We start from the raw sequence: 14,220 nt of genomic DNA, 5'->3' as shown, positions 1-14,220 counted from the left end.
GTGGTGGTTGAAAAGGAACGCGCGTGCACGCACGCGCACACACACACACACACAGAGACTAATGTGTGTCAATGCTTGGCCCATAGGAAGTAGCACTATTAGGAGGTATGGCTCTGTTGGAGTAGATGAAGCCTATTGAAGGAAATGTGTAAGTGTGGAAGTGAGCCTTGAAGTCTTCAATGTTCCAGCTAGGCCTAGTTTGGCATGCAGTTTCCTTCTGCTGATGTAGAACTCCCAGCTCCTTCTCCAACACCAAGTCTGTCTGCATGCAACCATGCTTGCCTCCATGATGATAATGAACTAAACTTCTAAATCTTTAAGCCAGCCCCCGCTCTCTACCATTAAGTGTTTTCCTTTATAAGAGTTGCCATGGTCATGGTGACTCTCCACAGCAATAAAAGGCTAACTGAAACACACTCCTTATGACATCAGAGACATGTAGCTCCGATGACAACACAGAGAGAAAAGCAGAAAAATACTCTCATACTCATGTCCAAAGAGTCATCTTATATCAAGAGTCTCAGCTCAGGAACCCCAAGTACACAATTCTTTCAAGAGTCAAGGGGCCCGAACTTCCTCCATTGCACATGTCATGAGGATATAGGTCCAAAGGTTAAGAAAGAAGCAACCACTGTGGAGAACTGGGCACATCCCAAGAAGTTAGGAAAACCTAATTCCATCTCTGGTTTCATTTCTCCCATGTACTGCTCTTAGTTTCTGATCCCATTAAACAAACTTCAAAACAGTATATGTTTCAGGACCAAGGGAGCAGCTCTGAAACAGTATCACTGGTGGCATGTCCATGCAGGGTCCAGCTCCCTCTAAAAGCCTTCAGTGTCTCCTGTGTATGGTATTCTCCACACACTCCCCTTATATCAATTCCCCTGCTCTGTGTACATAGCTGTAGACATGTGGTCATGGTATCCCAGCTGAGAATGCCAAGACTGCACCAACCTTAGAATTCTAAGACTCCTCCTACCCCTCCCTCCATCTACCTGGAGAAAACCCATCTCAGTCCAATACTTCCAGGCCAAGAAAGGAATCAGAAATGACCCCACTCCCCGAAGTCCCATTCCCCCTTAACTGCATGGTATAATCAGAGGAATGGCAATAACACTCCCTGTAAAAGCAGCTCCCAAGATCTGGCAGTAGGGAGTCCTTCCAAATCAAGACTCTGGCATGATCCCACCATCCGCTCAGAGGATAGTTACCATCTGTTTAGGGGGAAAAATGTTAATACTTCCCAATCATAATCAAATAGGCAACCACTTTACTATAAGTACCTATTAGCCAACTCTAATTTACAATGGAACAACCCTGTATGGCCCTTGTTCACCCACGGGTCCATCAGAGGCACAAGCACACATCCCACTGCTAAGACAAAAAGCAAGCAGGCTGATAGAAGTGCTTAAGGCATTGTTAGAAGTTCATGCTGCATTTCTTGACGCCCCTCTGCCTATCCTTACAGCTTCCCTTGGTCCACAGACTTTAATTATACAGAAGGAAGTAAAGGAAAGTGTTTCAGTCAGGGAAACAAAATGAGACTCCTCCTACTCTACCTGTACCCCAAAACAGATGTGTCCCAGGTTTTCCAAAGAGTGACTAACAAACAGTTTTGAAAGTGAAATTCAAGGGTTCCGACATTCAAAGATAACTGGACACTGAAGAACCAGGCTGATCTGTTCACCATCCAGCTGTATTCCTCAGACCTTCCTAAGTCCTTTACACTCACCCAGTCCATAAAGAAACAGAACCAGGTACCCTAGGCAGTTCTGGGCTCTCGATTCTTCTTCTTCTTCTTCTTCTTCTTCTTCTTCTTCTTCTTCTTCTTCTTCTTCTTCTTCTTCTTCTTCTTCTTCTTCTTCTTCTTCTTCTTCTTCTCCTTCTTCTTCTTCTTCTTCTTCTTTTCTTCTTCTTCTTCTTCTTTCTTCTTTTTTCTTCTTCTTCTTTCTTCTTTCTTTTTCTTCTTCTTCTCCTTCTTCTTCTTCTTCTTCTTCTTCTTTTCTTCTTTCTTTTTTCTTTTTTCTTCTTCTTCTTCTTGACGTTTTTTAAATTTTTATTTTATTTTTAATTTATTTTTTACACTCCATATTCCATTCCCCGCCCCCCATCCACCCATCCAACCACTTCACATCCCACATCTCCTCCCCACCCCACCCCATCACCACGTGGATGTCCCCAAACCCCACATCCCACCTGACCTCTAAACTCCAGGGTTAGATGCATCATCTCTGAATGCATCATCTCTAAATGAACACAGACCCAGAAGTTCTCTGCTGTATTTGGGAGAGAGGAGCTCTGGCTTCTTACTGCATGTCTTGGGGTCTCAGTTTCCTTTCTCTGCAAAAAGGGGTCATTATCCTAATAAGCCCAAGGTCTGTTTTCAGTTCTTCAAAACCATACAACTGTTTCCTCTGAGAGCACCTCAGGAAGCCAAGCTGTATGGTGTTGAATCTTCTAGTCACCTCTGATCTTCAAATGGTCATGAAGAAAAGGAGTCAGAGACCACATAGTTCTTCCTCTCAGAAGGATTTCTCCCTATACGAAAACTGGGAGGTGTATTCTATTATTGCTCAAATGGATTAGCATTTTATCTGGCTTTTGTTCTAACAAGGTTGTGGCATGAAGATACCAGGTGCACTGAGAATGGTCACAACAGAGCAGCTTGGGGTTATGTCAAGTCAGTCCCTGTTCTAAGCTACGGTGGAAGCCCAGCCAGATCATAAACCCTAGTCTTCTAATATCTAATCTTAAAATATTTTGTGAAGATGAGCTTATCATAAATTCATAATACTTCCCACCCCTCTCCCAGGCCAGCAAGCACCTAGCACAACATAATTACTTTTAAAACTCTGAAACAATTTTGTATATTTCTGTGCACTCCCTCCCTGAACCTCACAGTACTCACCCCTCACCTGGCCCAGGCACCCCAGGATTTAGCAATCAAAGAGTGAAGGGCTAGCACAGTGGAGGCAGAGTTCCTGCCAGGCCATGCTCCAGTAGGAGGTCTTTCTGATTGGTCCCATCCCTGGCCATAGAGATACTTCACAGATCAGCCCTGCCAGGCTGAGCCACTCTGCTTCATCAGTAGCAGAGACGAACCCTAGCCGAATGTTCAGCATCATTTAAAAACCTTTATGATTCCAAAGGAAGATGAGCTCACATTGCCAGACCAAGACTTTGATGGATGAGTTGGAAGTTGTTAATGAGGGGCCTAAGACATTACACATTCAGTTCATATCTGACTAAGACGCTCATCTTCCATAAAGTGGGTGTCCAGCCAAATCCATGGACAGTTCTGAAATACCTGGCAAGACAGTAGGCAAAATGCAAGTAGGGGAGAGAATAAACACACATCCAAATTAAAAAAAACAGAGTAATACATTTTTATAAATGATGTACTCAAATATACAGCCTGTATAAGTCTGCATATGGATACTTACAGAGATATCTGTATGTAAAACATGCATATACCTAGAAGTATACAAATGAATGGGTTACCAGACTAATACAGTGTTATTATTTAGTGGAGGTGGGTGCCAGTTTAGTCATGTACATGATATGGATTTACTGGGAAAAGGCCCTTGGCAGAAGGATTGGTATGTAGAAACAGCAAAGATATGAAAAAGAAAGGGTATTATAAATAGGGCTGCTATGAACATAGTGGAGCATGTCTGCTTTTTACCAGTTGGAACATCTTCTGGGTGCATAGAAATAGTGAGTAGACACATGCATTGGGGCACATCGTGATAGAGTTACTTATTGCATACCATATGATTGTATTGGAACAAAGGAAAAGGCTGAAGATGAGTTGATGTTAGAGTCAGGCCACAAAATACAAGGGATTTACTGGGAAGATCTGAAATTGATGGTAAGAAAAACACTAACTGTAGTATTGTATAATTTCAAAGTGCAGTGTTTTCAGACAAAATAATATTATCTTTATGTTTATAAATAAAATAATTATAAATATTTAAAAAGAAAAAGAAAGGATACAGGGAAAGACTAAGACAAGGGAGCTAGCAGCTGCATTCTGGGCCCACATCAACAGCTACCTCTGTGACCAGGGAGGGAACAGAGTCAGAGGTGGTTTTCAGGATAATATGGTTTTCAGGATATTCGCCATGCTTAATCTGTTCTAAGAATATAACATTCAATGGAAGTATAAAATAAAATGGTAAATATTTGAAATAGTAGCACTGTGATTGTTAGTTTATTCAGTCATCTTTGTGTTTTCCTGTACATTTTATTTCTCAAAAGATAATGAGATTCATTTCAATCTCTTCTCCATATCCACATGAGTTGTTTGTGAGCACCCCCAGCCCTCCCCCACAACAATAGTTCAGATTTCTAAATTAATCTGGACTAGTCCTTTGCAGATTAATAAACATTTTTCCTCATGATTAAAACTAATATAAGGAAGGTCTATGAGATCACAGAACTTTGAAGCCTGACTTAGTCAGGGTTTCTATTCCTAGACAAACATCATGACCAAGAAGCAAGTTGGGGAGGAAAGGGTTTATTCAGTTTACACTTCCACATTACTGTTCATCACCAAAGGAAGTCAGGTCAGGAAGCAGGAGCTGATGCAGAGGCCATGGATGGATGTTACTTACTGGCTTGCTTCCCCTGGCTTACTCAGCTTGCTTTCTTATAGAACCCAAGACTACCAGGCCACGGATGGCACCACCCACAATAGGCCCTCCTACCCTCGATCACTGAGAAAATATCTTAAAGCTGAATCTCATGGAGGCATTTCCTCACCTGAAGCTCCTTTCTCTGTGATAACCCCAGCTTGTGTCAAGTTGACACATAAAACCAGCCAGTACAGAGCCTAAGCAAGACTATAAAGTCAAAGATAGCCTGGGCTACAAAGCAAATTCGAGTCCAGCCTAAGCTACACAGCAAGATCTTCAAAAAAAAAACAAAAAGCAAATGAAATGAATAAAATGGATGCTTTTTATTTCTGAGTTCAAACATCTGTCAAATGCAGAATGAAGTTTCTGGCACGCTGGGCCAAGAGATCGATGGCTCCTGCCGAAAGTTGCTCCAGGCCCAGGAGGACAGACAAATGATATGTGAGGGGGAAAAATGAGAGTGCACTGTGGGCAGTGTGTAATACGGACATTTTTATTACTACATATTGTCTGAGACAAAGGGGTTCATGATGGAGCCTTGGGGGCTATATTTTCACAAAAGGACATTAAAAGGAGTCCAGAAAGACTCATACGTCAAGAAAAGAAAGAAGAGGGAAACAGAAGACAAGGAAACCCTTTCCATGCCAACATTATGATGTAGATCCCAAAGTCCCTAAAGACAATATGCCAAAGGCATGGGCTGTGGCTCTAATAGGAAGTAGCAGCCATGGCTGGGTGGAACCTAGAAAGAGGACATTAGTTCATTAGCAATATGGCTTGAGGGGGAATCTGAGACTTCAGTCTTCCCTGTGTTTCTCTTGGCTTCCATGCCACGATAAGCCAAGCAGGTCTCCTCCTTCATGCATCTTCTCAACGATAAACTTAGTACCAATCAGTTAAAATCCCCTAAGACCATGATCCAAAGTAACTTTTCCTTTAATATATTGATATTTTCAAGTATCAATATACTTGAGGCATCAAGTGTTTTGTCATAGCGATGGGTAGCTAACTAACACAACCAATTACCTCCATATTACAGCACTCACAAGCCCCATAGCTAAGTAGTAACATTCCTAACTTACACTTGAGGAAACGGAGGCTCTGAGAATTTCTGAGTAACCATATGGAAGCCAAAGAGCGAGTATGGATTCTCACCCAGATTTGAAAGTTTAAGCCTGAAAATGGAGTGTGTGTAAAGACATGGGGTTCATGTAAGGCAGAGCTAGGACATGGGCTGGTACATGGGCTGTCATTTTCCTTACTAGATTTGGACCCTGTGTGATACCCTCTAGTGTCAACTCAACTGGCTTTAGAATAACTTAGAATATTGAGGCACACCTTTGATCTGTCAATAAATATTTTTCAGAGAGAATTAACTGAGGAAGAGTAACCCACTTAGAATGTGAGCAATATCATCACAGGGACGGCAGGCTTGAAAGAGTGGAGTAATCTCTATACCATGGTCAGCCCAGAAGTAAGAAGTCACAGCCATAGATTCCTTCCATTACAAACTCAATGAGACCCTGCAACCATGGTGAACTATCCCTTCAAAACCTGAATCAAAAAAAAAAAAAAACTTATTTGTGAGCTGGCCATAGAAATTAAAATTCAAAGTAAGAGCTATGTCCATTGACAACCAAAGAACAAAATTATTTGTGACATATGACATTTCTTTATGTATAAAATGATGGGAAACCCAAATAAAATGGAATATGACCAAGATCAAGATCAGAGAGATGCAATATTAGTCACTCTTGGACAGACCATCTCTCTACACCTTGGCCCGAGCTTCAGGTTGCCTGACTTTAGAAAAGAGGGTGCCTTGTTTCTGCGTGTAGGGACACAGTCTCCTGGACCAATCAGGACAAAACAAGGCAGCTCAGCCTGGAAAAGGAGATCAGGAGGTGGGAGATGCCAAGGACAGCTTGGGGGGCACCACCCTCGATGCAGCCTAATCCATCCCACATGGGGACACACTGTTCCACAAACAGGATGACAATTAATAGGAAAAATCTGCTCTCGTACCACTGCCAGGCACGTGTCAGGGTCTCAGCTGCTGGTGTGCTGTCTTGGGGGGAAAGCAATAATGCCCCATTCTTCCCTTTGGTCCACATCCTGATATTTGCTCGTGGATAAAAAGGACAGAGTTGTAGAAAAAATATAGCAGCAGTTCTCAATGCCAGTGGTCCAAGGATTACCCAAGACAGCAGGCTTTGAGTCACTGGGCAGTCATCCTGTCTAAACCTGTGGAGCTCTGTGGACAAATGGTAAGGAATGGCAGAAAAAAATGTGTCTTTAGTCAATGTGCCCAAGAGGAGTCTGGACTTGTTTGAGCCATTAAAAACTATTTTCTATTTGGAAATTACCAACACATGTATTTCTCTCACTCACAATATTTCAAACTATTTACAAAAGCTGGAGGTAAATTCAAAGGTAGAACAATTTTGTGCCACATCTAAGTTCTCTAGGTTCAATCCTGGCTTCTGCAAAACAGGCAGAGAGGAAGGAAGAAGTGAAGGAAGGATGGGGGGAAAGGAACAAAAGGAGAAGATAGAGGAAAGAGGTTAGGACATACAAAGGATAGAGGGGTAGAAGGGGAGGTTGAGAAGAAAAAGAAAATGTGGCTTGCCTTCATCCATGACTTATTCAAATTCATCAAAGCAAAGCGTTCAGAGGCAGAAGCCTCCAGGAGAACAAGTCCACCTGGCTCCACATTTCAACTCTTTCTATCATTTATGGGTAGCTTCCTATAGGCCAGTGCTCTTACCTTTTAAGGAAGGTCCAGAACCTTGAATGTGTAATAAAGTCTAGCTCGATTTATGTACAAATACTCAACCATTCACCACATACAGTCACATAAAGATTTACATTTGCATGTGAATCCATGGAAGTCTGTTCCTATGAATGTTATTCATGCTCTCTGCTCTCAAGACTCCCACCAAAGAAACTAGCTTCAAGTATTAAAGCCTTAGGAGTTCATCTTTCTGGATTTCATAATGCTACAGGCAAACATCATCATGAATGTTGCTTAAGTAACCTTTACCTCTCCCTCCCTACCCACTTCTACCAACATCAGCCGGGCATGACAGCCCCAGCTGAGAAGTCATCTTGAAAAATCAAGGTTCAGTTCTGGAACCAGTAATACCCAGTTTCTTTCAGATCATTTGGCCACATCCATGGATGCTAATTCATCATATTAACCCCTCTCGTGCCAGATGCCTCCTACAAGCCTTGGCAGAGCACCACATGCCAGCACTCCACTTCTGCCATAATGGGGTTGAGTGCTCTGTACATGGAAGCTGGCCAGCAGATTTAGAAACCATGTTGCTCTTGGCATCCATTCCAGGACTCTGTGTAGAGCTACGTGCTGAGATACAACAGCACGGGCAGCTTTTCAATACCCGAGTTCACCACCCTCCATCTCACCGTGCTAAATCACCACAAGATTCCAATGATAGGTACAGATCAGGGAAAGGGTCACTCAAATGAACAGCCCCTTAGATCATCCACTAATGAAAAGAATTGTCATTTGCCTTATAACCATCTTCCTGCTCAAACTATGCTCATCACACAAGTCCACCTGAACAACCAGTAGTTTTCAGCATTGCTGTTTGGTTCCTATAGATCCTCACACAGTCTTTATTCCATAAGAACCCAAAACAGCAGACAGGGATCTCTACCAGCGTTACCAAGGTCCAATGACCAAAGGCTTTCTCAGAGAGCAGATGGAGGTACAAGTATCTTTTGATCAATAGGTGGAAACCATGGAACTCTTGGGACTGAAAAAGCAACACCTTACCCTTCATTCCAAATTTGGACCGGCGACCATACTTGTTGATCATGATAAAGAGAACCACCAGAAGGACGCAGGCAAAGGCAGCAAGTCCGACTGCTATGGACACCTATTAGAAGCCAAACACAGACAGAAAGGAGCAGTCACAGGAAGCCCCAGACAGTCAAAAATAATGCCTGTGCCCAGTGAGAACAAACCTATTCAGCAGAATAGGATCCCCTAAAACCTCTGCTATTGAGGTGAGTGCATCCAGAAGCTTACATTCAGGGTCCCACTTGTACCCCAGGACACCTATACATATCACAGTGTCACAATGTCAAAATATCAGGTACCCTGGAGCAAAGTCTTTCTGAGACCCTAAGAAAACTTTAAAATTTTTGTTTAACAAAATACAAATTAATCAACTAGATTAGGGAACATTGGCTAATTCAATTACATGAGCCCCTCTTACCTTGAGGCCATTCTAGAAACACAATAGTGTGTTGGGAGAAACATCTGTCTAGTATTTCAGTGAGCAAGCAAATTCTTCATGCTCCCACTGAAATCTTAAAACATAGCATTTCTACTGAGAAAAGTTCAAGAGTTCTGGACTCAAGAGACTCCTTTCTACTTCTCCCCAGGGAAACCTCAGACTCTGAGACAGACTTGGAGAAAAAAACCTATATAAGGATAGTTTCTGAGTAGCTTAGGTTTTTGTAGGTTTGCCCAGTCAACGGGTCTTGCAAGCCATGCCCAGCCAGACTCCTAAGAGACTGGAAATTTCAAACTGTTCTCTTCCTAGCCCTGGGGCTTGAAGCTGTTCTTCAGAGGCTTCTTCAAACAATGAAGCACTACCGTCAAACAAGGACAGTTTAAACCACCTCAAAGGAAACCAATGCTCACTGTTTTTTTTTCTACCGCTGGTTTCAAGTGAGAGACTATGTAGACAAGTTAGCACCTCAAATGAAGTCGAAAAAATGGCTCTACCCTTAAGTGTGTTCCTCTTAACCCAGGAAGTAACTCACCCCAAAAGTGTCTTCCTCTGGTTTGTGGGTCACAGTGATAGGAGGTGTAGGGCTCGCATCAGACTCTGAAAAGAAATACAAAGGAGAGGAAGACAATTAGCTGACTGGCCCTAAATAAGTACCTGCCCAGACCTTGGGAAGCAGGTCTCTAGATTCACCCTCCTAGATGAGCAGACACCACTAAGGACTGAGTTCCAGTGTAGCTCTCTGCCTCATGCATGCTACAGAACTATGAAAACAACCCCAAAGGAAGTCAGACTCTGCCCCTCCCTCCTCCTACCTCCAACCCAGAGAGCACACTGCAACATAAAAATACAGAGCAGGAGTGGTGTGAATGGCTTGGAATCCTGGCCAGTATGAGGATTAGGAAGATTTTAACAGGGGCAGCTGCTGTCACTGACACCCTTACCCCTTGACTAGGGTGCGTCTTTCCTTCTCCGTTCCTGGCCCTCCTTCCATTTCCCTCTCACCCGTCAGTGAATTCCAGGCTCACCATCTTAATGAATAGCCCTCTAGACATTTCCCTAAGACTGGTTTCAGAAGACAATGGCAATTGGAATTAAACACCAGTCAATGGGCCAGGAAATAGCACCAAGCATCATCTCTATCTACAGTCACTTCCTTGAAATAAATGGCCCAAGTTATGAATTCTCTAAAGGGACATCTGAGAGATTATAGGATTTTTTTAATGACCAAGAACAAGTTAAGGAATCCGAGATGGCATTTACACATTGCCAAGTGGTCAGAGTGTTCCTACATAGGGTTGTTCTACTGTCCCTGGCCTAAAATTGGGCAGAAATGGCAGTGATTGCTGTTGACCCCATCATGGAAGAGTAATTTTTAAAAAGGCCCTAAATGCCAGCTCCTTCTAGGATTGTCCAGCCCTACCCTCAACTCTGTTATAAACTGAGCTTCAGTGAAGCCATTCAAGGAACCTGAGCCCATGAGAAACCACAGTTCTACCCAAGGTAGGCTCTGGTCAAATGCTTGATCTCTTAAGTCAGAAGAGAAATATTGGCAAGTTTAAAGACTCCCCATTTTCTCTATAAGAACAACTGAGATGAGTTGGGCCTCAAAATCCATTATTCACCTGTTGCAGCCTTTGGGGTGTCTTAGAACATTACTTCTCTACCTGGATGGGGTTCACAATATGGCCATACCTCAGAAAACTCTGCGAGAGAGCCAAGGTAAGAATATACTTCAGTTGGATTTAATCCCAGTACAGAATGAGGGGTTGGTAGTCCTAGAGAAGAAACTGTGGTAGAGGGCAACTGCCCAAGACAAGAGGGCCAAGGTCTTCTTCGTCTTCACAATGAACTAAGAGGTCCTCAACTGCCAAGGGAACTGGAACATGGACTAGACAGTCTGCATTTAACAGACCCAAAACTATCAGGACAAAGAGTTTCAAAGCCAAAATGAAGCCAACTTACCAAAGTCAAAGAAATCTGTGCTCTCTGTAAAGAGAGAGAGAGAGAGAGAGAGAGAGAGAGAGAGAGAGAGAGAGAGAACAAAACAGCAATTAACAAATGTAATAACAAAAACATAATGGATTGTATAGGACAGCATTGTACTAGCTGTGACCTCTGCCACTCACCATGAGTCCCCATCCTCATAGCAAGAAATCCTTCCCAAGTTCCCCTCTAAAATAACTGCACTACCTCTTCATGCGGGCATTCCTACAAAATGGAGACTCTGACATTTGTAGATATAGCTCCTGGTCTCAAAGAAGGAGTCCACTTAGGAGCTAACAACTAAGTTAGTTTCACTGTGAGGCAGAGAATTGAGGACCTTTTCAATCCCAGACCACAGCATCCCTCCTTCATGTGCCAGTACACCAGAGATGGCCCTTCAGAGCAGGCCCAGCTATGACCTGAAATGAAGTGTCTTCCCCCAATGTGTGTAGGCAATGCTGACAGATCATTGAGAAATTTGGGAGACTCTCTCCCCAAAGTTTTATCATCCATGTGGACATGTGTTATCTGAACTTTGGCTTGTTGAAATGGCTCTCCCAATAGTGAAAGTTAATCCTCAGTTGGACATTGATTAGAAGCCAAGGGCTGTGCTCAGTGCTTCAAGAGCTATGTCATTCAAGCCTTATAACTTCCTAGAGGATATAAAGCAGAGTTCTAGAGACTAAGTAATTGGATACTGTTCCTCGAAAAAGAAATTAGAGTTGATTCAAATCTAAAACTGGGCCCTTAACCACTCTACTAGCACTGCTCAAACTTGAGCACATAATAGAAGGAATCATCAGAAGATGACTGGTGTCACCCTCCACTGAAAGGAAGGAGAGTTTCCTAAAGAAATGGACTGTCTCAGATATGGCACAGGGAAAAAGAAAAACTGTGCTCATGCGTTCAGGGTAGCAAGAAAGCACTTAAAGGTGCGGGTCTTGGGAAGAGGAAGCAGGCGGTGATGCTCAGTGAGATGTCAGACAATCCAAACGCACACTAAGAAGAGCCACAGCTTGTTATGGGCTGCCTGGTGCTGCCTCGAGATTCATATAACTGAGCTGTAACCTCAGTACTTCAGAAAGTCACTCTATTTGTTTGGAGAAAGGGTGCATTCGTGAAAATGCATCCATGAGGTCCTGATAAGAAGGCATTAGGACATAGATGTGCTCAGGGGATGGGAAAGTCAAGCAAAGACGCAGAATAAAAGAATCTACAGGCCAAGGAAGGAAGCCTTGGGATAAACCAAACCTGGCAACAATTGGTCTCAGATTCCCAACTTCCAGAATTGAGATAAAACAGATTTCTGCTATCTAAACCACCCAGTCTATACTACTTTACTATGACAAATCTAGAAAGCAAATGCATGAATTATAAGAACACCAACTAGTCCTTCCTTCATATAAACAAGCGTCTATTGGAACAAGTGAGTGGGCGTTCTTCTTACAGTGGAATTCCAACTAAAAAAGGGGAGGACTGAAGCAGAAACCACTGTCATTTGGTAAATACTATATAGATAATTGTGCAGGCAAAAATCATCAAAAAATGTGAAATTCACTGTATGAAAAAGAATCAAGCTATTTGCATCTTTTAAAAGCCTTATTATTCTGATTAGCTAAGGGTGAAAGAAGTCACTTTGCAGGGAAGAACCTTACAAACAGAATCTGAACACGTGATAAAGTTGACATCATCACTGATAAGCCATGGCAACATCCTACATTCTTTAAAAGGATGAACCAAAGGGGTGGAGAAATATTTCCATGATGCTCTCACCAAAAATGAAACAAAAACAAGCAACCTAACGACCTATCCCAGGTTCAAAGGAACTGAGATTACAATACAGCAACTAAATTTGATGTCTGTCTAATCCTGGGTGGAATCCTATAAAACACAGGACACTGTTATGACCACTGATCACATGTCAGCAGTCAATAAGTTAGATAACCCTGTTAAACTGATGTCTGGTCCTGATTTTGAGCACCATATTGTGGCTGAGCGAGACACTGACACATGGAACAGGCCCAGTGAAGGATAGAAGAAAGTTCTTCCCAGTATTTTGTAACTTTTACCCTTTTTAAGGCCCAATTTATTTCAAAATGAAATTAAATCAAATCAGGATGAGTCATCATCAACCTAGAATGTCTGATTCATGAGACCTGCCTACATTTTAATAGAGTCCATGCACTGCTGAAAGTAGAATCCAGGGTCTCACACATGTTAAGCAAGTCCTCTACCACCTAACTACACCCCAAGGCTCTGACTCATTCTAAACAAACCCTCTACCACTGAGCCACACCTCCAGCTCCTCACTGGTGCATTCTGAACAAGTCCACCACTGAGCCATTCCCCCAGCCTGGAGAATTTGTCTCTCTAAGTTCTCAGGTGATAACGATGCTGCTAATCCCTCTGGGAGCTATTGCACCGCAATGTCAACCCCTGGTCATGAGCCTGCCAGGCCCTGAACTATAAGGACAAATCAATTCACTGGTTGACCGTCAGCTGCTTCACTCATTCACTCACTCACCAGCATGGCTAAGCCTCTTAGAAACTGTAGCCATTGGGCTACAAAACACAGACTAGGTGGCTACCTACTATGACTATTGGCAGAAACTAGGGGACTTTCTGTGGAGTCTATCAGAAAATATGCATAGCAGTAACTGTGGTCTGGTTGGTTTGTAGTTGCTACTGCTATTGTTGCCTATTCTGTATAACTGTGGGGAAGATCTGGTCTAAGGGATAATGAAGAAGATGGGGACTTTAGCCTAAGCTTCGAAGCATGAAAAGAGACAAGAACCAGCTTAATCAACAGTATCCAATTCTTTTCTATTTCTCTGCAGGCTCCCATTTTTTGGAGAATATTTTTCCTGCAGCCAAATATTTTTGGCCACATGTTTGAATCCTATAATCTCAAAAATCATTCTATGACTTCAGAGCATAAATCAGCAAGTCATTCACTGGAGCCAGACAGCATTTATATACAAGCAAGAAACATGTAATCTTTGGACCAGGAAAACCTACTGGCTGCTCTCTAATGATAGCCAGAATTCACACATTTATGCTGGAATAAAAGGGATACTGGGAATTATCCATCCTCTGACTCCTATCACAGGCGGAAACAAGGACAGGACCAGCAGGTACAGGGCTGTGCAGTAAATGGATGTATATGCTTCATTAACAGACAGTAACACTTCAAGCAACATTGTTTCTGTGGACTAACATTCACAATTGTGTGAGTGTGTGTGCACACATATGTGTGTATGTGCCTGTCTGTCTGTCTATTCTCTCTCTCTCTCTCTCTCTCTCTCTCTCTCTCTCTCTCTCTCTCTCTCTCTCTC

At 42.7% G+C, this 14,220-nt stretch overlaps 1 protein-coding gene across 5 annotated transcripts in view; it reads right to left on the bottom strand.

The window, feature by feature from the left end:
- Ntrk3 (neurotrophic receptor tyrosine kinase 3) overlaps positions 1-14,220 on the bottom strand; it is a 399,848-nt gene that overhangs the window by 262,419 nt on the left and 123,209 nt on the right. For all 5 annotated transcript variants that reach the window (XM_021166476.3, XM_029479478.2, XM_021166477.3 and 2 more), the window contains exons 9-11: positions 10,865-10,888; positions 9,435-9,499; positions 8,437-8,539 (exon numbers count right to left, since the gene is read on the bottom strand). In XM_021166476.3, coding sequence (XP_021022135.1) covers positions 8,437-8,539; positions 9,435-9,499; positions 10,865-10,888 — 192 coding nt within the window. The remainder of the gene's footprint in view (positions 1-8,436; positions 8,540-9,434; positions 9,500-10,864; positions 10,889-14,220) is intronic.

The sequence above is a fragment of the Mus caroli genome, unplaced genomic scaffold (assembly GCF_978045245.1).
Source record: "Mus caroli unplaced genomic scaffold, Mus_caroli_1 scaffold_8, whole genome shotgun sequence".
Lineage (NCBI taxonomy): Eukaryota > Metazoa > Chordata > Mammalia > Rodentia > Muridae > Mus > Mus caroli.
Note: the sequence above shows the minus strand (reverse complement) of the source record. Positions and strands in the feature narration are given on the sequence as shown.